Source organism: Garra rufa, chromosome 4 (genome assembly GCF_049309525.1).
Source record: "Garra rufa chromosome 4, GarRuf1.0, whole genome shotgun sequence".
Classification (NCBI taxonomy): domain Eukaryota; kingdom Metazoa; phylum Chordata; class Actinopteri; order Cypriniformes; family Cyprinidae; genus Garra; species Garra rufa.
Window position 1 is genome coordinate 3256815 of NC_133364.1, and position 26307 is coordinate 3283121.

A 26307-nucleotide genomic window follows, 5' to 3' on the forward strand; every position below is an offset into this window, starting at 1 on the left:
CTGAGCAAGATCAGGCGCGCAGCCGCAGCACACGCTCTGATTTAAACCCATTCACTCACTGTACAGAGACACAACTGGAATGACACTCGGTTTATTCGCTTAACCTCCTCTGCTCAGCTGTTCCACAATGTCAGAGTAAGTTGAACTTTTTCCCTCTAACAATCTTTTACTTTTTTCAAACTCTTTAGAGTTTGGGTGTTTGGGTGAATCTCTTGAAAACGTGTCCAGGTCGTTATTTCAGTACAAAGAAATATGTATGTTGTTGTTTTTTTTAAACTATTAACACATCACGACGATATAGTACATTTGAAAACTACAGTAGTATACAGTCTAGTATTTATTGTGCTGACTTTAACTGAGAATTTTAAATGCTGTAATAGTGATGAGATTGACGGGGAAATGTGTTTGCCAGGAGGAATAGTCACAATGCAAGCAAACCAACCTAAAACCTTAATGTTTCTTTTTAAAAAAAAAATATTTTTTCTAACAAAATTTTGGAATGAATTGCGTTATTACATTTGTGATTGTCACACATGTATTTCTTTGACTGTAGGTAAATGCTACACTGAAAAAAACTCAGAAGTTATTAGTAAATTTCACAATTACAAAAAATGTTTTAGACATTTTGACTGAAATACTGCTTACGTAAATATTGTTTAGCCTACACCAGTACATTTATTCCAAGTATATCATTATTCCGCAGCGAATGGTGGATCAGAAGTGCTGTAGTCAGACCTCAGGAGATGTGTCTGACAAACACAATATTCCTCAGTGATCTGACTCCAGCAGCTCTGTGTGTGTTAGTTCACCTCAACAATTCATTTTAACCATATGTCTTTATATTGTGTGTTCCAGGTGTATCATGTGAAAGCGGTCAGTCGGGTACGTGGAAATGCTCAGACCATTTCGCACGACCCCTGACCTTTACTGCCCGACCCTCTCACGAGAATCCGAGCCCTGGATGCTGTAAGCATGGACGTTCATATGCACAACAGCCGGATGCTTCACTATGGCCTCAACGACTGTCCTGTAAGTATTAAAACACATCAGGACATGTATTGTTATTATATAAAACTAATTATAAATGATGACAGCTAAGCCAAACCCTATCTTATTTATGATTAAAACATTATATGCAAAGTGTTTTTTTTTTTTTTCTGTGAAGGAAATAACCCACACATTCACAAACACTGATTCATGCAGAAATCGCACAAGCAGAGAAACCAGTTCCTTCATCTTTAAAGCATGACAGGATGCTCATTGTGTTTCGGTCGGACAGGTGTGGTGTGTGTTAGAGAGCCTTACTCACTGCGTCTCATACGCTGAACCCTTAAAGGAACGTGATTCTGTTGTAAAGACAAGAATGCAGTCGAGCAGCATGTGAAACATTAACACATGACATGATCTACACAAAACAAGCAGGTTCTGAATGACACGCAGATGCTTTTAAGATAAGTGTCATTATTATTGCTGCGCACACTTAGGATTAGTGATTTGAATAAACCCCAAACTATGTCTATTTGACCTGTTGATTTAAGTGATCATCCACTTGATTATAGTTAAGTCTGTGGCATTATTGGTGATGAAAACATCCCACAAATGCACAAATGATCTTCTGGTCTGTAAATACAGCTCAGGTTCTCATTTAAAGCCTGATTCATGCAAGACAGTAAGAAACCTCCTAGCAATCACTCAGGAAACCTTAGCAACGCATTGCAATCCCTTTTTAAATGTATATGTAAAAACATAGTAAAACCATCCCTTGAAATAAAATATATTTAAATAGTATTTATGATTAATTATCATTTTTATATATTATTTTTAATAATAATACAAAAAGTACATTTTAAATATAAAATATTTTAACTAGTTGCAAAGGCAAGATCTCATTTATTTACTAATAACTAAAACTGAAATAAAAAAAATCATAAAAAAAGGGGGGAATAACAGTGACAAACTATTAATAACAAAACAAAAATTATTAATAAAACCTATAACGGTATCCTAGTGACATTAGTTGTCACATTTTCTATAGTCTCACTATTTTAACATTTTATACAATTATGATTTGCAGTCTTAGAAAGATTAAACAATCCAGTGAAAAAAACGTGCATTTTAAATATTACTTATTTTTTTTACTTTTTTAACTGAATAAGCAGAATGTGCTGCTCTTGTTGCTTAAATTGCACATTAAAATGGCAGATATTTAGCAAATATAGTAGGTCATCAGCAAATCATATGCTTAAAAATTGCATACCGTGCACAGCTCTATATGTACAGTGTGTATAAACAGTAGTAGTAGAATGCATACAATCCGAATTATTATTTTGGCAAGCTATCTTTATATGCCACAAACCATTTGGATGGGTTGACGCACTGTTTCTCTCTCACTCACTCAATCATTTCCTCATGACATGATTGTGCTGACTGTAACTTGATAACCGTCTAAACAAAAGCCTTCAGACCGGTGTTTTGAGATAAAGGAATACCACTCAAACCATCAGCTGTTCTCTACAAACCGAGCAGAGACGAAAAGCCGGTCCTGCTTCTGTCTGCTGCTTGTTTTCTGAATATCTAATGGCACAGACTAAAAGCTGCCCACAAAGGTGATGCAATGTGTGCGTGGAACATCATGGCTTACAGAGGGGCTGTTCAGGGTGAAGGGTGTGTTCACGGGGCAACGAACAAGTAGCCCACTGTTCACACACATATACACACACACACACACACACACACACCTGTGTGAGCAGCATGAGTAGAGTCTGTGTTCTGCTGTTTGAGCAGGGAGAGGCACTTCAGCAAGGCGTCCACCTCTGAAACACACTCACAGCTGATTGATCTCTAGAGGTCAAAAAACACACGTATTGCTTAAATGAACACCTTTAGGATTATGGGAAACAAATTCAGACATGTAGATGACACTGCATAATGCATCATGTCATAAACACACTAGAGATTCCCAGCCTATTTTGTCAGCTGAACCCATTTGAGCCAAAATATTACACTTCACAGTAAGGTTTCTTTTGTTAACAGTAGTTTATTATATTAGTTAACACAATCATTACTTATACAGCATTTTTTTTATGTTAAGTTGAACATTTACTAATCTGTGAATTATCTGTTGTATCTGTTAATGCACAGTAAACTATAATCATATGAGTATATTTTGAGTTTATTATAATTTTGATTCAAATGTTATTTTTTTTATATTACCATTTTTATTTCACATTTAGATTATTTATTTTCAGTTAGTAATTTACTTTATTTACTCTATTTGAGTTAGCAGCCAAGGCAACATTTCAACACATGTATTTATATGTTGTATATTTTATATTTGTAATATATATATATTAGATCTCAGGTTCACTGTGCTTCATATTTTTGTGGAAATTGTGACATTCAAACATTCAAAAAAGAAATATACTTTTATTCTATTCAGGAAAGACACAAACAGATCAAAAGTGATTTTCACATCGTTTCAAAAGATTCTATTTCATATAAATGTGGTTCTTTTGAACTTTCTATTAATTTGTGAACCCTGAAAAATAAAATGTATCACAGTTGTCACAAAAATCCAGAACAACTGTTTTTAATATTTTTTAAAAACTGGGGTGTTTGGAAGAATCCCTGTGTCCAGGTAGTTATTTGACAAAAAAAAAAAAAAAAAAAAAAGCTTGTTTTTTTTTTAAAATTACTACCATTATTATTTTCATAACAATGAAGTACATTTGAAAACTACAGTAGTAGTATTTATTGCACTGAATTTAACTGATAATTTTGTGTTTGTCAGGAATAGTTAATGCAAACAAACAAACAAAGTAATGTAATGATGCTTTGAACACAAATCAATTACAGTAACACATTCACAAAGAAAAGTTGCATAGAAGTTATTTTAAATAGCAAATATATTTTACAATTTTGACTGTATTTTTGATCCAATAAATGCAGCCCGAGTTTCAAAAACATTACTTAGCTTACTCTCTTTCTCTCTCTCTCTAGGATGATGACCTGCAGTTCCTCAGTCTGGAGGAGCGGGAGTGCATTTTGTTCTTTGAGGAGACCATCGGCTCCCTGGAGGAGGACGATGAGAGGACAGCAATATCAGCAAGCAAACAAAGGCTTGCGGTGGAGCGCCCAGCCTCATACACTACAGCTCGACACCCCAGCCCTGTAGATCATGACATCATTGACCTGGTGCACCCTACACCTGACCTCAGCAAACAGAAAGACACGCTGCCCGTCATGCCAGGTACCTGAAAATGACTACTCAATACAAACCACAGAAAACATCCCAGTTCTGCTTTTAAATCATAAAACTTCACCCTAAAAAAGCTATGCTCTGAAAAGGTATAATAATTGCACAGCACATAGTGCTTACTATTTTTTATAAACAAAATGCATCATGCAAAGACAAAAGTTCTGTAGCTTTGTTGTCACATGATGTCAAGTGCATGCAATCTAAATGTAAATATCTTAAAAATGTAAACAATTCAATGGAAAAACATGCATTTCCACATTTGGCAAGTTTGAATTTTTACTATAGACTGAATGCACAAAATAAATTTGTTTTAGTAGATGTAGTAGGCCATCAGGGAATTGTATGCATATAATTAGCTTACTGTGCACAGTTATATATATATACACACTGTGTAAACACATGAGTAGAATGGTAGTACGATATTCCAGACATAACCACAGTATACAAGAACATGTCAAATCAGCAATATCGCCCAACATGCTGTCGTTGCTTTTTTAGCTGTGATCAGGACAAGTACTTTACATGATGTGTATTAATGTTCATAAACATTGTACACCAAAAGAATATAGTCAGTGGGTCTCATTCACTAATAATTGCTTAGAATATTTTAAATGTGTATATATACACAATTCATAACCAGTGTTATTGTAGTATAATTTAAATGGTTTATATCATTCATATGCATGTTTTTTATTAATATTTTGAATTAGCTTTAATTTTTATGCTCAGTGTTTATTTTAATTTGAAGTTACAAATTTACAAAAATGTATTTTAGCAATTTTGTTACATGCTTTTGCCATTTTTACTATTTTTTGTAACACTTTCCAATAAGGTCCCACTAGTCAACATTAAAAAATAAATTAATAAATAAAGTGCATTAACTAACATGAACTGTCAGTGAACAATTAAACATGGATGTTAATGTTAGATTTATACTAAATCTGTTAGTTTATGTTAGCTCAGATGCATTAAATAATATGAACAGACACAATTTTTGTTTTTAATAATGCATTATTAAATGTTGCAATTAACTTAGATTAATAAATGCTCTCAAAAGTATTTTCTGTTGCTAGCCCATGGTAACAAATGTAACCTTGCTACGTTTTTTCCCATAAATATTACTGTATAGATTTTTTTTATTCTTTTCTTTTTTTTATTTTAATTTAATTTAATTTTAGATTTATATATTTAGTTTACGCTTATTTCATTTAAATTTTTATTATTATTATTATTATTATTTAATTTCCTAATTTTTTTAATTTTATAATAAATATTTAATTTCAATTAACAAAAATGTTTTTAATAATTTTAGTTTATAACAAACCTGTTAACACGCATGGAAATATTAATGCTGCCTTAAACTTTTTATAGTTTAGTCGAGTTGAATTATCTTAGACATTTTAGTTATTTTTATAGTTATCTATATGATTGTTGCAATTAGCTGATGTTGATAAAATATTTAAGATGAAATATCTATAAATTAATTAATAAAAAAAATAAAAAAAAAAAGTATGAAAGTTACTTAAAAATCATGATGTTAATGAAAACATGCATGTTGAATTGCCACATACGGGTTTGTGCGTATGCACATGTAGTGACTGATGCTTGACACTTTTAAGTGATATTTCTTTAGATGTCCTAATGAGTGATGTCATTATTGTCAGTGTGCAAGATTGGAGGTGCATTAACCCAACTTCAAATGTGTTTTCTTTTCCAAAAGTTTTCCAAGAGCTGATCATACCTCCGGAGACTCATATCGAAGTGAGGTCGACACGTGACCTGGATGTCCCAGATGGGCTGGAAGAGGAATTCGGACACCAGCCGCCCATGGGTTCAGTTCCCACCCCGGTAGTGATCGCCAGCAAGATCGCCGAGCACCAGGGCACGAGCGGCATGTCTGCATCGCAGCTGCTCCAGCGCAGACGCAGTCTAGAGTTGCCGACGAGCCCCTCGGCCAAACTCGGCCCTCCGACTCACGCCAAGCCCACGCGTCTTCCAGACAACATCAGCATGTTTCGGAGCAGCCGCGATCACATCACCCACTCGATCGCCACCGAAGCCGTCAACGTGCAGGAGCGTCGGGCGCAGGTGCTCTCTAACCTCAGCGGCCCGGCGCACCCTTTGGATGGCGGAGAACCGGCCTGCGTGCGCAACCTTCCCATTCGGAGCATTTCCTTTCGAGATCCGACGCCAGACAAGTCTAGGATGGAGGCACTTTCGAAGCTCGGACTTGTTCAGAGGCGATCGCAATCCATCATGCATCCATCTCAGAGGGATTCGGAAAACGCCAAGACCGCCACCATGCTCAACGCTACCAATACAGCTAACGCTAACACCGACTTCCACATAATAGACACTACAGACCACTGCCAAACCAAATCTAGCCCCGCACCAACTTTGACGAGTGCCGAAGTCACGCACAGTGATTTTAACAGCTACGGCGGTAAGAGCATCACGGTGAACCCCACAGCGTCCTTCAGGAGTGAGCAACTCTCATCTTCTGCAGCCAAAATGGAGTCTTCCGAGGTCCATCTCAACAACTTCGGCGGCAGATCGCGAGTCATGAATCCATCGCAGTCAAGCCACGGCGCCCGAACAAAGACCGTCATCCCAGTAAAAGAGGAAAACTCAAGCTCACACAGGACTTCAAATGAAGACTTACTCAAGAGGAGAGTGTCACACTCTGAAACGTCCGTGAAGCAGCCGCCATCTCCGGCTCCAAAACCTCTGCGCCACCAAAGTCCGCTGAGTCCCACCGGGTCACGCCCTGCTCAGCTGTCCCCAGAGTTACGCCGCAAGTCTTTACCGAAGGCGTCCTTCCGCACTCAGGGAATAACGGTACAGTTTTCTGGGAGGGGAGCCACAGACGAGGCCAGACGTGATGCACTACGCAAGCTAGGACTGCTGAGGAACACGTCTTAAACGTTCACTAACCCTAGCTAATAATGTGTAGACTCCAGTACAAAAACAACTGATAAGCTATCATTTAACCAGTGCTGGGAGGATTACTTACAAATTAAGTACAAATAGTTTGTCACAAAATACAAGTTACATGGCAAAAATTGTAGTTGGTAATGTAATCTGTTAGATTACACATTTTATGTAATGTAATCGGACTACTCTTTGATAACTTTTTAGATTACTAGATGACCGAAATTTTTGAATAAGATCATTTCGTGCCATATTGATATAAAAATGCAAAGTGATAAGTAAAATAGAATCAATTTCATAACATCAGTCAACAACATGCATTGCAGTAGGGTTTCCAAAACTAGAGTTTGTGAAGAAACTATAGTAAGTTTAAGTAATTAATCTTAAAACTAAATAAAAACACTTGATACGTAATATTAATTTGTTAAGCTGTTTGTCATGTGACAATTAACCAACATTAGAGAATTGTGAACATTAATTCTTAACTAACTACTAAAAATCTCAGGGGGACTTTGAGTAATTAAGTCAAAGAGGTTTGGCTAACAAAAAAAGCATCACATGGCATAAAAGTTTGCATTTTAAAGACAAAAGCTTCACAAAGACAGACAAGTTAATTAAAATAAGTTCATCAGGAGGTGTTTAGATATGCAATATTAAGAAAACACTCGTTTAAGGTGTAATGATGTCTGTAAATAGTGGATTTATTGGGGAGAATTGATCAATTATAAATAGTTTACTGCCATTTTGTGAATAAAATGTAATCTATATGAAAGTAACTGTAGTCTAATTATGAGTATTTTAAAACAATATAATCCAGTTACGAGTATTTAATTTTTAGTGCAGATTTAAAGATAATCAGTTAACGACCCAGGACTGATTTCAGCTAATCATGTGTAGATTTGCACAGAGAATATTGGCATTACCTTGTTTGGAAGATTTCTAGAAATTCAGAGCAGGATTTCTGATCATCTGTTGGACAGTTTAGAAGTTACAAATCAAAATAATCTTACCTTTAAAGAACCTAAGCAGTTTGTATATCTCTGAAACCATTTACATTAATTTTAAACGTAGTTGCTTAAGTTGTTGAGCATGCTGTCCTTGGAAGCACACGACCAGACTGCAGCCATATTTGCTTCATGGTCACATGGTTCCAGAACTGAGCCAATCACTTAAGTCTTATTTGTCATGTGACTGATGACACGCCTCCTGACGTTTCAGAGTCGCTGTAGTTATGCGTCTATTTCCTACATTTTTTTCTGTTTAGTAATACAAAAAGCAACATTTAAAAAACAATTAGCTAATTAACCTAATTCACTTGTTTTGTTTTTTTCTTCACTTTTTGGATTTTTCCTTTTATTTTGACTTTTACTATTTTATTTTATTATTTTGCTCTTCAAATTTAACTTTCACTTTGTCTTTTTTGTTTTAGTAGCTTCTGCTTTTTTATGATAGTGTCTGATATGTTATGTCTGAAGAACCCAGACTGTACGCAAGAAATACCTCAAGGGTCTTCCTAGAGAAATATGTTAGATGTCGTCTCTCATGTTTATTTCAGCAGGTTGTTCGTATGCTAATGTTGTACTTTTATTTTCTGGATGTTGAATGGTGGATTTGGATGTTAGTTTTTAGGTGGGGATCTTTCCCTTCTTTCTCTCCCAGCATGCTGCAGCCTTCAAACATGCAGAAGGTCTTGTAAATGTAAGTTTAGTTCCTCCCACACTAAACCACAGCCATCCAAATGTAGGTCTGGAACATGGGACTGAAATCACCACCGATCACATGCTGTTGTTTTGTACCTGTAGTGTGTGTGTAATGTGGCGTCCAGTGTGAATGAGCATGAGCGGACGAGTTTATGTATGAGTGTGTTTGATTTGTTTCGTTTTATTTTTGAATCTTGCGACTCCGGTTTTTTGCTTTCATTGAAGCAGTTTTTGAAGGACACAGAATGCATGATTGTGAACATGACACCACTATATAAACACACACACATCAAACAAAACAACAGTTTATTTCCACCTCTTTGTGTAAATGTAGAATTGGTGAAGATCGTCCATTTTCAGTGATTGTTTCTGAATAAATTCATTGAAACCCATCATGGAGTCCAAAGTTGTTCAGATGCAAAATAGAGATTTAGAGATTCACAAATGTTCACCAAGTTTGACAGTGACATTCAATCAATCAAGTCTAGAAAAATCACAAATCCGAAGCACAATACAAACAAAAAGCACAGAATAGAGAAGAACTAAATCAAAAACTGCAGAGCGGTCATTCTTACATAATCTATGCATTAAGAAATGTAGAAAGAAAATACTTTTTTTGCATTGAAAAATCATTTTAAATGACAATTAAACCCCTACAGTAATATTTAAAGCACATGTTGTGGTTTTATGAATTTTAATAATGCGTCTGAAGAGGATGAGCTTCAAATCTTGTGCTAAAACAGCCTCTGGGAGCGATTTAGGTTGTTTCTATTAATATTTTGATTTCAAAGATGTTTAAAACCGTCCCAAACATCAGGCCTTCAGCAGATTTCCTCAAGTTGGGCTAAAGCGTATCACCTGAAATCTCTGGGTTAGATCTTACCCGTTCCACCCACAGATGCATGTTTTTGCATCCGGTCGGACTGCATTCTGATCAGCTGAACTAGTTTGTGAGTTCAGCGACTCGCGACGGCTGTAAAACAAGCTGGCGAGCGTTTTTGGGAGCACAGAGACAAAAAGAGACATTCTCACGGTCACAGGAAGTCACTTTACTGCAACAGCGAACATGTTAACAGCTGCGTTCAGCCCATGCACGTCTCGCTCAGGAACGATTGCTGCGGACCGGCTGAGGTTAAAGAGAATAAACATCAGGAGAAAGAACAGAACACGACCCAAAGTTTGTCTGAAGAACAAAAACACTGAGTTTTCCTCCATTAGAGTCTCCGTTCGCTCACTATCGAACCATCAAACTGTACCTGGCAAAATAAAACCACCTCCATTCTGTCCATGCTGAGACATTTCAGCCCAGCGTGTTTGTGTGTGTGTGTGTGTGTGTGTGTGTGTGTGTGTGCGTTCCCATCTGTATCCACCAGCTGATGCGGCTCGTCTCTGGTTGCCGTGGTGACGCTGCAGTCAGGTGGGTGTGTCTCCGTCCCAGAGCAGCACCGCTGTCCATCTCTTCATGTCTCTCTCGCTCTTTGACTCGTCGTTTGCTCAGTCTGACATCATCAGCGTCTCCTGCAGTGCACAGGGTCAAAGGTCAGGGGTCGGCGCCTCTGTTCCAAACATATGTGAGCTGCCTATCTAAGCTACATGATGGCTGCTCTAGTAGAAGTTAAAAGAGGTGTTGAGGGTAGGACCACACAATTTAGGGAAAAATCAATGGCAATTTTTTTATTTTATGATGTACATAAAAAATAATTATTTTTACATTAAAACTCGCTACTACAATTTAAAATAAAATTTTAGTTAAAAAAAGATTATTGGAAAAACAAAAGAATAAAATTAAATAGTTATAATAAAATTAAAGTAGTTATTTTTAGAATAATAATATAAAATATAATAATAATAAATGCAATATGTAATAAAAAGAAAGAACAAGAATTAAAAGTTTTTTATAAAATGTAAAATTTAACGTTATAAAAATAATGAAATTTAATAATGGTAAATAATATATATATATATATATATATATATATAATAAATATTTAATACTAAATAATATAGAATTATAAATTTTAAATAAAAATAATTACTGCTACTAATACTACTAAATAAAAATATTAAAATAAAAAATATTACTACTAAATATTTTACTGTAAAATAAAATGCAACCTTTGCCATAATTGAGGTTATCAATTTAGGTTTTATTCCGATTAATCATGCAACCTTTGTTGTGGGTTAATTGTTATTATATGTTTTTATCATAATACATAATATTTACAAATAATACATATAAAATATAATAATGATAATAATAATTAATTATAAAATACTAATAAAAAAGAAGAAAATGTTTGAAAAATGTTTTTTATTTTATTTATTGTGCAGTTCTGGTTGTGGGTTTTAGCAGGCCACTGCAATTACTGTCCCAGAATGCTTTGCAACTGCAATATTTTATAATTAGCAAAGACAAATCCATTTAAAAATCTCACTGGGAGTATCCATTTTGTTAATAGTTTTCAAATCTAATTTCATCTGCTACTTAATTTCAGTATTTGAACGTTTTGTGCATTTCTGTGGTCATTAGACAGATGGATAAGCTCCTCTCTGTGTTTGTGTGTTTGCGAGTCTGACCTGCCGCCGGTCTTGAATATGAGGTCTGCGTTCGGGGCTCCTTTGGGGTGCTGGTATCGTGGCCGGCGCTCTCTGTTGGTGTTAGCAGGAGCGGGTCTCTGAGCGAGTGACTGCATCATCTCTGAAACAACAATCAGTCAGTCAATCCATCAGTCAACACCAGCAGCTGGGAAATACTGAGAAAGCAGAGTCCGCTCTTCTGTGACTCACCCTGGTAGTCCTCCTGCTCCTGTCGCTCGTTGATGTCCAGCGTCAGCTTCTTCATGCGCATGCGCTCCTCCTGCTCCGCCTGCTGCTGGTTGAAGTGATTCGCCGCCAGATGAGACGACAGCGGCACATTCAGGATCTTAAACTACAGAGACAGACACACAGTTTGTTATCAGGCCTCATCCTCCTCAAAGATCACACTTCATTTCTCTGAAATAAAACTGAGACAATAAACTATCAGAAAGTATTTTATCATAATGAAATGACAAATATCACCTTCAAGTCTTTGTTATTTTTTAATGACTTTTTTGCTACTTTCTTGGCAGGAAAATACATTTTAATAAAATTTAAATTTACAATTTTATTCTTGAATACCATGTGTGTCATTTCTGTGAATGAACTGACATATTAAGCTATTAAGAAGAATATGAGAAAGTATTTTAACAAAGAAAGACAAATATCACCTTTACTTGTTTAAATGTACTTTTGTTACTTTTTGATACTTTATTAAAGTTACTTTTTTTGTTGCAATAACTAATGTGAATTCAAATTTTCATTAATTTCTCTAAGACCTTGCCTGCTATTTCTGTGGATAAGCTGAGATATTAAGCTATGAGAAAGTATGTGATACTTTAACAACAAAAAACAATGTAAATTATTATTTATAGAAGAATTACATTATTTATAAAAGGAATTAAAAGCAATATTGTCAGTTTTTAGTTATATTTTCTCATAGATTGTCTTGTTAAAATCACTTAATTACACTTTTTGATACTTTTTTAGTTTCATTTTATTTAAATTTATTGGGCACTATTTTAGAATTGAATTAAATTTTTAATTAATTTAATATTAAATGATTAAATAATATTAAATTATTATTCATGTGGATTGAATATTAAGCTATGATAAAATATAATAAAAAAAGTATTTCAAATGTAGAATGTATTTTAACAAAAAAAATTGCACTTTCACTAAGTGTTAAACTAATTAAATCTATTTTACTTATTGTAGATATTAATACTTCATTTGCATTACTATTATATTTGCACCTTTTGGGCACTGTTTCTCACTGCTCACAGCTACATGTTAAAAATATTCTGGCATTACAAACATAGTGAGAGAGACACAAAGACAACAAGTAGAGAATGTCAGACGTATGTCAAGACTGTCAATGGTTAAAGTGGGTCACAGAGAAACACCAGCAGAATGAAAACAAAGACGCTGTGTGTGTGTGCTTTAGTTTACACTCCCAAAGCCACATCCTGAACACACCCTGCAGACCCAAACCATTCCTACACACACACTGTGTGCTGTACCTGCTGTTTGTTGCCCTTGCGTGTAAGCATGACGAACTGCATGGTGTCGCTGATGTCTGCCTCTGCATCTGCGGTGCAGGAGGGGGCGGGGCTCTTCTTCAGTTGGCTCTTTAACTGCAGGGGAATGGCCACATCTAGCTGATGGACCTTCACTGCTTCTCCACTGCGCTGCTGCTCACACACACACACACACACACACACACACACACACACACACACACACACACATATAGATGCATTTATCCAAAGCAGCTTACACATGAAGATATATGTGGATAAACTCAGATATACGCTTGAATACATTTACTGCATTTTTTTAACATTACATTTTTTTTGACAAAAATCATAAAAAAATTTTCTTTGCTATTTTCTTATTTTCATGTCATTAACATTTATTTTCCACAAAATGATTTAAAATGTAATTATTGTGAAGTAATCTGTAACTGAATTACATTTCGAAATGAATTACATTTACTTTATTCTTAAAGACTGTGTGTGTCATTTCTGTGGATATTGAGATATTAAGCTATAAGAAATAAGAAATGTATATGAAGAATTCATATGAGAAAGTATTTTAACCAAAAAAAGACAAATATCACATTTAATTCTTAAATAATTAAATTTTTTTGCTACTTGCTTTGCTTAATTTATTTTGCACTCATTTATAATATAAAATGACATTTACAAAACTATTAAAATAATATGACATTAAATAATAAAACTTTAATTAAATTACATTTATTTTACTTTGTACCAAGTAGCCAAAAAGTAACAAAAGCAATTTAAGTATTTATACAAGGAATTAAATTTGATTTGTAATTTTTGCACTTATTTAAATTAAATTGCACTTATTTTAAATGAAATTAAACATATTTAAAAAAATGTAAAATTAACATTTAAAAATGTAATGTATTTTAGTAGACTTTAAATTGTTTTAATTATTAATTTAATTTAATAGTAAAGATTAATACAGATCAAGTAAATTTCATAAATAGTTACAAAAAAATGGGCAAGTAGAAAGATTTTTGTAAAACCATCTTTCTTTAATTTACCTTTTTTAACTTCAAGAATGTTTTTTTTTTTAAAAGTGTGCTTTATTTGCACCATTGTTATTTAATTTCTACTTTTTGCACAATTTCTCACTGCACAGCTATATGTTAAAAATGCAGACATAAATATTCAAGCTACTTAAATGCTGTTATTTTTCTGTGGTTTACGACTGAAACTTTTGAAGCAGCTGTTTTTCATTTAAAGCGGTCACAGTGGCCACAGATGTTAAACCCCAAATCGGATAAAAATACACCATTAAAGTATCATAAAAATAGAATAGAGCACACAAGTGCTACTTGACTACTTTTATGGTGTCATTTTATAAAATAAAAGCATACTTCCAGCACTACTCTTGCTCATATGTGAGCTCAAAGCATCCAGACGTGGACAAAGCTGCAAATTTTAAGATTTAAAAGGGGAAAATCCTGCCCCCAAAAGGATGTAGTGGAGCTATACCACAATGGTTTAGAGAGCGTATGTGCACCTGCAGGTTCTCCAGCATCATTTTGTCCAGCGCCTGGATGAAGTCCTCGTCCTCGGCACACGCCACATGTTTGAGTCCTCCGCCGCGGATGGTGACCTCCTGACCAACACAAACAGCAGCGTTATTTCAGACCTCAGAGAAAGCGCCAAACAGCCACTTCAGCCCGACGTCACACTCACGTTATTCTCTTCATCAGTTTCATTCTCTTTGTTGGAGTCGGTCAGATAGTCGGTGTTCTCCTCTTCCTCCTCACGCTCCTCTTCCTCATTGTCTGAGCCCTCCTGAACACATTGTTAAATGCGTTTTAACTTCATAAAAATATTAAATTGATGTTCATTTATATTATACATATTTGTTTATGAAAGCCTGTTTCCACGACTGAATAAAAAATACAAATTGTAATTGCGACTTCTTTCTCGCAATTCTGACTTTTCTCACAATTGTGATTTTGTGTCTTGCACTTGACTTTTTTTCTTGTAATTGCAACTTTGTATTTCGCAATTCTGACTTTTTATCTCACAATTTTTTTTCTCAGAACTGTGAGATATAAACTCGCAATTGCGATTTATAAAGTCCAGTTCTAGGGGGAAAAAAGACTGATATGTTCACAGAATTGCAAGTTTATAACACAATTTTGACTTAATTTCTCAGAATTTCAAGTTTATATCTCACAATTCTGACTTTTTAACTAACAAATGTGAGAAAAAGTCAGAATTGCAAGTTTGTATCACGCAATTCTGAGACAAAAAAGAACACAACAACCTTTTTTTATATTCAGTGGTGGAAACAGGCTTCCATAATTTTATACATAAAATGTACAATTGAAAAAATCGATACTATTCAAGTGGTGGCTTATTAATTTTGCATATAAATGTAATTTTGATTTTGTAGTGACTTGTGGTGTGTGTTTTTCTCTATCTCTGTGTATCATCAGCAAACTGTATGTAAGTGTAAACTATAATGTATGAGAGAGGAAGCGGCTGTGTTGACAGAAGTCAATCACACGTCTGAGAACAGTCACCTCCTCCTCGGGTTCATTCATCTCGCTCTCATTTCCAGACTGCTCCTCGGTCTCCGCTCCTCCCTCGTCTTCATCATCATCATCCTCCTCATCCAGAGGCTCGTTCTCACCCATGGCGCTTGAGGAGCGTCCGTCTTTCTCCAGTCCTGGACACACATAGGAATGCTGCTACTAACCAAACCAGACTAAAAGAGTTTGTCCAAGGACAAAAATAAACCCGCACTACTGAATGACTGTGGTTTAAAACCAGCCGGTCGACAGACACACAGCAGCATTCCTGAAGAGCTATTCTGGGTCTGAGCTGCTTTAACACTGATACTCTTACACTCGCCGGAGGAATGCATGTCTTTCTCTCAGCACACGTCAGGCATGAAGGCGTCGATGACTGAATGCATGAAACAAACCAGTGTGTCAGTGTGAGGAATGCTGCTGGACGGGGAAAGCAGTAACAAGAGCGGAACAACTAGATAAACGACTGCACACACACACACACACACACACACACACACACACACACTAGGGCTGGGCGGTGTGATGGTATGTGGGTGTTTCCTTAAATATGACCACATTTGGCTTTGCAGACTTCAGCAAAACACTGCATAAAACACACTAGCACTAGGCTTTCTACTCCAGTGGACAACAGTGAATGAATAAAATGGCCAGTCTCATTTGATCACAATCTAAAATCTGAACTGTTTTATAAGATTATAATCTGTTCGGTTTCATATTGTTAGTTTAGGCTGAGCCTTTAATTGTAAACCCTCCTCTTTTTTAAAATGCACTGACATCAGACTGATTGATTCATTTGTCATGAATCATATCAGGATTGTTATTGTTAACTAATAGTAAAACTATTACAAACATTTATGCTAAATAACTTTAAACAATAAGATGAACAACTTAAACTAGACAAAAACTCAAATATTGCACTTAGTGAAATCAAATTGAAGCATTAAAATTACTACCTGAAAGAAAAAAAAACCTGAAAAAGAATTTAAACTAAAAATAAGAAAATAAATTAAACTTAAACAATATTATATAAAATAAAACTGACAAAAGCACAAAACAAAATACTAAAAATCCTAAAAATCCAACATATTTTAATTAAAATAAAATAAATAAAAAATAAAATAAAAATCAAACTAAATAATTATATAAATATATATATAAACAATTACTAAAAATTAAACAGAAGATTGTTTTGGAAATATTGCTTTGGTAAGTATTTAAAATAAATTTAGGTTATGCCTAAAAATTCAATAGAAACACTACTAAAACAAAAAGAAAACAAACAAAAAAAGCACAGAACACAATTACTAAAAATGTAACTAATTTTGATGAAACTTAAGTTTAGAAATGTAAACAGAACTAAATCTGAAACGGAAATAAAAATAAATGAAATCTAAATACTAATATAAAAAAATGGTCAAAAGTACACATAACAAAATGATTAAAACTTAATTTAAAAAGAAAACTGAAAATATAAAAATAAAAGGCAATTCAAAATATTTAAAACAAACTAGTGTAGAAACTAGTATAAAAATAGTATAGAAACAAAAATAACACAGAGTCATCGGATATTTTGTGAAATATAAGGAAAAGACAATCAACTGATGAAGCACTATTTGTAAAGTACTTAATTCACTTGATTATCAAAAACAGGCATGACCTCATGTTTATTTACTACACAATTACCAGCAATAATAACTATATTGATCTATACTGTTAATATGATATAAAATGCTCATACTGTAGAATTTTGGCCATACCGCTGACTCATAACACACACAGACAGACAAGTGTTTTACCCAGTTTGACGAGGAACTCTCTCTCCAGCTGTGTGACTTGAGCACAGGCCTCATCCAGAGACGAGCACAGCTTCATTTTGGGCCGCAGCAGCTCCAGCGTGTCTGTGATCATGTACTCAATGTCGATGGGGAACGGCTGATCTTTAGTCCACACATCCAGACTCTTCTTCCACCAGACGTACCTCTAAAACACACACAAATAAACAGTTTCAATGCGCTGAACATCATATCTGTAGCCTGTTTTTGAAAGAAGTCTCTTATGCTCATTTCATTAGCTGTTCTATGTGAATACATGTTCAAATGTACTTCATTTCTGTGATGTAAAACTACATTTTCAGCATCATTACTCCAGTCTTCAGTCTCACATGATCCTTCAGAAATCACTCATTTATTGATTTAAAACATTTCTGATGATTATCAATGCTGAAAACAGCTGCGCTGCCAAATTTTTGAGGAAAACTTGATTTACTACCATTCAACAACATAAAAATACTTTCATTCATCAAGGACATTTATAAAGTTTATAAAATTCATATAAAATGTATCAGTTTCCACAAATATATAAAGCAGTAAAATGATTAGCACTGATAATAAGAACCATTAATATGAACTAAGCACCAGTACTAGATAAGCACCAAATCATATATGATTAACAGTGATACATCTTTGTAATTTAAGACTTAAAATATTTGCATAATGTGTTTAATTGCCATGATAATAATGCCACAGTACAAAAGAAAATGTTAAGTGGACCTAGATATAGGCTTTAATAACATAATGCAAATGTAATCTTTTTCATTTTAATGTATATAATTATTTTTGGGAGGGAGGTTATGATGCAGACATTGCTTCATAGGTACGTAATGATGGACAAACAAACAAACAAACAAACATGTAAACAGCTAATGTGTTAATAAAAAAATTAGATTGGAGAAAAGTCATGTACTGTCACTGTATTATTTTTTAGAATATACTATGAAAAAAATATAAAAACACATTTACACTCCAGTATTATATAATATATAATTATTTCATATGTTTTTATTACACTTTTACTAAATTAGTCTCAAATACGTTTTTCTTAATTATTGGTGAAATTCAAGTATGAAATATCCTAATACTTATGACTTATTCTATTGACAGCCCAGGTTTTAACACCAGTCACGGTACTCGTAAGAGACGTTGCACTGACGTTGTCTGTGATTGGCTGGTCTTAAAACAAACGCTCACCTGGAAGTAAATGAGGAAGCAGTCGAGCTTCTTCTTGCTGGAGCCGCGGTCGAAGTACTGTCCGCAGGTGTCCAGCAGGGTGCAGACCATACGGATGCGGAACAGGTGCTCAGGAGGGTCCAGCGGGCTTGGAGAGCCATCCGTGTTCACACCAAATGAGATGAAGGAGAAAAGTGTGCGGAAGATGACGGCAGACTCCACCATACGGTAGTTATACAGCTCACCCAGAAACTTAGCGCTGCTGATCCGCCGCTGGTTAAACTTGGGCTGGTTCACCTAAAAACACATCAACACAAACATCTAACATGAGCACTATGATTGCATTAAATAACTATTTTGTTTCAGATTTAGGATTGACATCATATGAAGTTACTTTTTCAATTAAGTAGCATATTTTTCCTCTCTTATTATAATTGCACTGACATATGCATTTAAAACCTTTTAACAAATTTAAATGTCATATATCTAGTTATTATCATTAGAAGTTACAATATTGGAACTAAACTGAATCAACATTGAACTAAATAGATATAAATAACCCAAACAACCCTGAATTATTGGATCTTGGTTTCCATGAAAATATTTAGCAAAAACTTATCATAATCGGAAATGTTTCTTAAGCAGCACATCAACATATCAGAATGAATTCTGAAGAGTCATGTGACACTGAAGACTTAATGATGTAATGATGCTGAAAATTTAGCTTTGATCACAGGAATAAATTACATTTTAAAATATATCTACATTAAAAGAGTGATTTTAAATTGTAATAATATTTCAATATTTTTACTGTATTTTTGATCAAATAAATGCAATCTAGGTGAGCATAAGAAACTTAAAACATTTAAATCTTTTCACCCATAGTGTATATATATGATTAACATAGATGCATTTCTGTAATTACAAGCTGTGTCGTGTCTAATTGGAACAAAAATAATTACTTGATGCAAAAAACTAAATATTACTACTGACTCAACACTGAACTGAACTGGTCTGAATTTGCCCACTGTTGTCTTTTTTGAGCTGCTTTACAGCTGAAATTAAGTTCAGTTCAGAATTATAGACTTTTGGACATTGAAGGATTAGTTCACTTCCAGAACAAAAATGTACAAATACTTGTACAAATAATGTTTCTTGAGGAAAACATTTCAGGAATTATCTCCATATAGTGGACTTCAATGGTGCCCCCAAGTTTGAACTTCCAAAATGCAGTTCAAGTGCAGCTTCAAATGGCTCTGAACAATCCCAGCCGAGGAAGAAGAGTCTTATCTAGTGAAACGATCGCTCATTTTCTAAACAAATTGACAAATTAGATACTTTTTAACCTCAAACACTTGTCTTGTCTATGTTTGAGTGAACTGTTTTTTCTGGTTCAAGACAGTTGGGGTATGCTGAAAAACTCCTATCTTGTTTTCTTCCCCAACTGCAGAAGTGCCGACCCAGTGTCTACAAAGTGAATGTAAAGAAGATAAAAAAAAAAAGGTAAAACAGCAAGGTAGGATGACTTTAAAATTGAAAAAGAAAACGGGTTTTTCAACATACCCTAACAGAGACGAGACAAGACGAGCATTTGAGATTTAAAAGTATATAAATTGTACATTTGTTTAGAAAATGACCGATCGTTTCGCTAGATAAGACCCTTCTTCCTCGGCTGGGATGGTTTAGAGCCATTTGAAGCTGTGTTTAAACTGCATTTTGGAAGTTCAAACTTGGGAGCACCATTGAAGTCCACTATATGGAGAGAAATCCTGAAATGTTTTCCTCAAGAAACAATTTCTTATCGACTGAAGAAAGACAGACATGAACATCTTGGATGATAAAGGGCTGAGTAAATGATCTGTAAATTTTTGTTCTGGAAGTGAACTAATCCTTTAATAATGTCTCTGTAATAATAATGTTAATGTTCTGGGATTAATAATGTCTCTGTAATATAATCATTTTCCTTTTTATTATTGCGAAGTTGCTTTGAAACTGTCCACATTGTATCAAATGCTACGCAAATTAATGTGACTTAACCTCCATGCCGAGGCGAATGTCCTCCAGCACGCCGTCCACCACATGAATGCCCACGTCCTCCTGATACGCCACCAGTCCGGCCAGCAGGTTGGCCACGCAGTGGATGCTGTTGTACTTGACGTTCCAGATGTTGATCATACAGCAGATCAGGTAACTCTTCGAATCAGCATCCTGCCAGGGCAACTTCCTCATCTGCCTCAACACCTACAGACACAAATTACACTTTTGGTCACAAAATAAATGCTGCGAACATACGAGGTACCCCTGTTATAACGCATCACGCGTGTGAACCACATACGTGACCCACCTTCTCAGTGGTGACCTTGGACAGGTCTTTGTAGAGGAGTTTGCGGATGTACTCTTGCAGCGGCGGTCTCTTCCTGCGGACCGTCTTCTCCATCGGCGGCGGGTTGCAGTAGTAATAGGCGTTCTCCACCATCGTCACGTAACGCACATCCAGATGCTGAGCCTGTTTCTTACGCATCATTTGCTCCTGTGAACACACACACACACGAGCTCAACAGTGTCAGCATGAAGATGGCGGCTGCGTGTTTGCATGTTTGTGTGTCTGTATGTGTGAAGACTGACCAGTAAGACGCTCGTGCGCAGGTGAGATTCTGGTGAGCGGAAGAGAAAGCGTCCGCACGTCTCCAGCAGTGTGCAGGCCATCTCAATATGATGGTGAGAGAAATCAGACAGCAGCATCTGCTCAAACACACACACACACACACACACACACACACGCACACATAGTGTTAGAGATGCTGGAATAAACATCTGTATTGAGGTTATGATGATATCAAAGTTTCAGCAGGCAATGTCATTATCATCACATAAACTTCAACATCACAGCAAAGCTAAAATGCTACTGAAACAGTGCTATTTTAGTATTACATATATACTATTATTGTATTTAATAATTCTATTAATTAATTTTATTTATTTTTTATCAGTTAATTCCAATGTAATTTTAATACGAAGATACTATTTATTTTTAATATTTTAATATTTTGAATATACTACTTCTGTTTACATTTTTATTTTAAAGTTTTATTAATTTGCTGTGTTTTTGTAATTGTATTAGTTTTATGTCTATGTAGTTTTTATGTTTATTTAATTTTAATTTAGTTATTTTAGTACTTCAATTTAAACTAAATGAAAATAAAAAATGGTCACAGCTAAAAAATAAAATAAGTTATTTTATTTCAACTAACAACAGTTTTTCTTATGGCTTGAGTTTTAGTTTATTTAGTTAATTCTAGCTTTAGTTACAGGAAACTAATCAAACCCTGGTTAGTTTGTTTAGTTTTTAGTTAGTTCTTACGTTAAGATTTCAAATTTTAATATAAGTTAAATTTTTAAATTATAATTTTTTATAAGGTTTTTTAAGTTTAAGGTTTATTTTGCTTCATTTCAATGACAAATAATTTTTTATATTATTTTAATCCTTTCAGTTACAAATAACACCACTACACTGAACTTTCTCCTTATTTAAAAGTACATATTTAATAAAAAGAAATCTAATTAACAGACTGCAATCATTACATCTTTTTTTTTTCTTTTCAGTATGGACTTTGTAGTGAAGCACTACTGCTGACACCCCTAGTTAGTACACACTGTAGGGGTCACCAGATCATCACCTTGAGGCAGTGCAGAGTGTCCGTTTTGGAAAACATCTTGAACTTGGCCAACTCCCCAATGAACCTCACCGTCTTATTCTTGGTCTCAATGTTGATTTGGTCCTTCTTTCTAATCTATAAGACACACACAAACACACACTCACTTTCATGTGTTATATTTGTTTGAATGCTTTCAAATTCTAATTCTCAGACAGCGTTTTTGGGCATCCTGATTCTATAACACCATGTTTTGGTACTAAAATACCTCATTTGTGTGTATTTATGAGAAACACACTCACATGGAATCTGAAATCTCCTTTAAGCATTGAGCAGAGGTCTTCAGCCACGTCAGACATACACGGGTGTAAAGTGGCCACCAGACGAGCGTAGAACGGCAACAGATCCAGCCTGACACACATATGTAAAATCATTAATGCATAGTCATTCAACAAATCTAAAAGCTCAAGAGCTCCAGCTCCATCTAGTGTTCACATCTACAAATGCTTTAAACACACACACACACACACACACACACACACACACACACACACACACACACACACACACACACACACACACACACCTCTGTCTGGGCACCGTGAAAAGAGCTCGAACCAACTTCCTGCGGTTGGACTTGGTGTTCATGTTCATACAGAAGTCCATCGCAGCCTGAAACACAGCAACATGTTGAACACAAAACAGACACAACAATAACTTGAACTAAATTGAATTTAAACTAAAAACGTGTTTGAGTGTTTTAACTCTTTACCTTGTCAATCAGATCTCTGTTAATGCAGTTCGGAAGCTGCTGGATGAAAGCGTCCACAATGAGTTTGAGATGAGAGCCAGTGCTGGCCTCCTCATCCTCCTGCTCTGTACACACACACACACACAAACAAAGATACAATTCAAACACTGACTTATGATGATAAGTCTGCACCAGTGGTGTAGTGGAGGGTATACGCAGGTATACGGCGTATAGCCACTTCTTTATCAGGCGGATTTGCGTATACCCACTTCTAAATCCCCTCTAATGTGCACTATTAGTGTCCTGCATTAGCCAAATTCATGAGAGTCCACAACATCCAGTCATATGTGAATAAATGCAAATATTCACTAAGAACACCCAATAAAGACAGTGATGCTGCAGTCAGGACCGTGGCGTCGGCTTGCTTTTTGATTGCGCCAGCTCCATCTCCCGCACCCCAGTAGTGTAGCGCGGGGCACAAACTAACGCGGGGTTAGTTTTAACACTTGTGGTTTAAATATTTCCACACATGCTAGCTTAACCAAATTTCCTACTTGCCATAGCAGCATATGGAGAGAAAAAAGCGCGCCAAAATTTAAAAGCCTTTTGAAGATATCGCTGAATATTTATTTTATCATAGTAAAAGTAAATTTCTGGCTAAAGTACTGTTGTGCTCCCGGTTGTTTAATGTTCGTGGAGGCGTGAAGGACAAAACACAACAACGTTATTCCGTTTCAGGAACTTTACTTTGTAAAATATGACTTACAACAGCGGGATTAATGCTCTTGCCCAGTGCAAATGGGTTTCCATCAGCATCGGCGCCTGCGAGCATACTGGCGTCTGGCTAATATAAACAAAACAGCGAACTAATCCCTACGTGATTACGTGACAGCGTATGATTGGACAACACAGAACTCACCATTTACACATACAAAACGACTGTAATTTAACTTGCATTTAATAAACGAACACTATAACAGTACACTTTTCAATTCAGTTTTAAGTATTCATTTAAAATGAGACAAATATGCTATTATTTTAATCTCCAATTCGTTATTTATCAGTTTCGCAAACCACCAGAAGACACTAACCCCTATTATATTCCAGTGGCGCAGATGGGGAACGTTTTAACACTGTGTGACAATATGCCCCGCTGTTATTAATCTATGCTATTCTATGACATTAGCGATGTAATTTACTTTTATGGATTTGTATGAGAAACCACAAGAAACAGGTGAATAAAGGATGACAATCAATGTTTAATGTTCAGATGTTATTATTTCAAGAAATGTAAAGCATTTTGGCTGGTTTATGTGTGTGGTGTTCTATGAGAGTTGTGTGTGGAGGGAGGGGAGTGTTTTTCTGAATGTCTAAATGTGTTTCATCAATTTGTCCACATTATTTTGAACTACTGTACAGCTGTGTGTTGCGATCAGGGCCGTTCAAAGCATGGTTGCGAATGTGTTCATTGTCAAACGCAAAATTTGACTTTTTTTAAACGTCATTACTTTATTTGAAAAAGTTAACATGTATTTTATTGACAAAATATTTTAGTTTGTTGTGTATATTTTTTTTCATTCGATCAGATAACATTTTAAGCTGTCATATGGTCGAGTTACAATGTGCCCCTCAAATGTTACAATGTACCCCACCTACGGGGCATGTTGTCACATTTCACTTCCTTTCTTTTTAGGTAAATAATGAAAAACGTATACACTGTAAATATGAAACAAAGCCACATATTTTTACTAGACCAGTGTGAAAGTAATGTGGACAAAAATTGTACTCTGAGCCCACGTGGTTTACATGAGGGGGGGGGGGGGGGGGCGTGGTGTTTATAAAATAAAGCGTATACCCACTTCTCCAGGCACCACTACACCACTGGTCTGCACATATAAATAATTACTGTCAGTGGGAAAAAAATGCAAAATACAGATAAAGCCAGGCTGCTGGAAAGATCCTGTACTTGCCCTTTACTGCCCCCTGGAGGTTTTGGAGGTGTATTGATCAGTGTGTTTTACTGAGAAAGCATGTTTACCTTGTTCATCCAGTAACTTTTTAGCCAGTTCTTCACTTTCAGCCTCATCGGTTGCATCCAGATCTATCGGGTCATCAGTGATGTCCAGCGCTTCCAACTCCATCTCCAACTCCTCAGTGCTATTTCCCTCTCGTCCCACTGCACACAAACAACAGATCATTGCATGTTTAACATACTAAAAAAAAAAGATAAAATATAAATAATACATAAAACAATTACAATATATGTAAAAAATAACTCTAACCTAACAAACTAACATTTTTTTCTAAAATGAAAGTAAACTCAAACTCAAAATATTAATAAAAAACATAATATAAAACTAACAAAAATTACAAAAACAAACATGTAAACTGCTAACACTTAAAATGGAAAATGTTTGAATAAAAACTGAATAAAAATATTACTAAAAGCTATAAACTATATCTCAATTATACCAAAACAACACTAGTACTAAAATGACTAAAACTAAAATAAAATAAAGACTAAATAGACAAAACAAACCAAATAGGAAAATACTTTAAATTACTAACTAGGAAAATATAAAAACAAAAGGTAATTCTAAAAAATAAAATACATCTAACAGTATATAAATACTAGTAAAGTGACCAATACATTAGGTACCTTTGCTGGTCTGGCTGCTCTTCTCGTTGTCCTTGAAGAGGATAGCAGGTACAAACGCTTTCAGATCCACCATGTTCTCGTAGAAGTTCCGCGCATCCTCGTCCTCCCAGATGCCTCCTTCCAGATCGTACTCTCCCGGTTTCCCCGGCGTAAAGATATCGATGCCCGGACCGTGTTCTGCCACACAAATCAACAACAAATCATGCGCATGCCAAGACAAAATCTCAACACAGATGAAGTCGTGCCAGCGGTCGCACCTTCCTGGACGGTTTTGTCCAGAGGAAGTTCAGGCATGTTCTCGTCCAGCAGATCGGCCAGAGTTTGCGTGTTTGCCAGCAGCTTCTGATAGGAGGTGGCGAACTCCTCATACTGCTTGTGTCTGTCCTCGCTAAGCTCTCCTTTAGAGTGCAGAATGCGCCTGCAGAGAGACACAGAACATTATTATTATTCAAATGCAATCAATGAAAATAATTCCAAAGCTGAAGCATGAGCGCCGTTTCTGAATCTGCATTTTTGAACAAATCGGTTGAGTGAATAATTCAATAATGGTGCCTAGAAAGTAGTTTTACTGTATCATAATCAAAATTTTGTGATGTAAATAATCAATTCAAATCGAATCATGAGATTCTAAACGATTCCCAAACTGGACCCTTTTTACAGACTCTTATGATGCATTTCCACAG

At 35.3% G+C, this 26307-nt stretch overlaps 2 protein-coding genes across 2 annotated transcripts in view; one reads left to right on the top strand and one right to left on the bottom strand.

The window, feature by feature from the left end:
• LOC141333449 (proline and serine-rich protein 2) lies at positions 1-9281 on the top strand. The gene is made up of 4 exons (XM_073838464.1): positions 1-135; positions 856-1029; positions 4000-4249; positions 5979-9281. The coding sequence occupies exons 2-4, from the start codon at positions 973-975 to the stop codon at positions 7178-7180; spliced, it is 1509 nt and encodes a 502-aa protein (XP_073694565.1). The 5' UTR covers positions 1-135; positions 856-972; the 3' UTR covers positions 7181-9281.
• Positions 9179-26307, bottom strand: part of upf2 (UPF2 regulator of nonsense mediated mRNA decay) — a 20866-nt gene continuing 3737 nt past the window's right edge. The window contains exons 4-22 of the mRNA XM_073838463.1: positions 25882-26042; positions 25625-25801; positions 25004-25141; positions 22987-23090; positions 22801-22886; positions 22517-22625; positions 22239-22352; positions 21187-21303; positions 20906-21091; positions 20599-20802; positions 18583-18858; positions 17353-17536; positions 15545-15690; positions 14703-14804; positions 14524-14622; positions 12990-13160; positions 11677-11818; positions 11467-11587; positions 9179-10407 (exon numbers count right to left, since the gene is read on the bottom strand). Of these exons, the coding sequence (XP_073694564.1) occupies positions 10398-10407; positions 11467-11587; positions 11677-11818; positions 12990-13160; positions 14524-14622; positions 14703-14804; positions 15545-15690; positions 17353-17536; positions 18583-18858; positions 20599-20802; positions 20906-21091; positions 21187-21303; positions 22239-22352; positions 22517-22625; positions 22801-22886; positions 22987-23090; positions 25004-25141; positions 25625-25801; positions 25882-26042 (2647 nt within the window). The 3' untranslated portion in view covers positions 9179-10397. The remainder of the gene's footprint in view (positions 10408-11466; positions 11588-11676; positions 11819-12989; positions 13161-14523; positions 14623-14702; positions 14805-15544; positions 15691-17352; positions 17537-18582; positions 18859-20598; positions 20803-20905; positions 21092-21186; positions 21304-22238; positions 22353-22516; positions 22626-22800; positions 22887-22986; positions 23091-25003; positions 25142-25624; positions 25802-25881; positions 26043-26307) is intronic.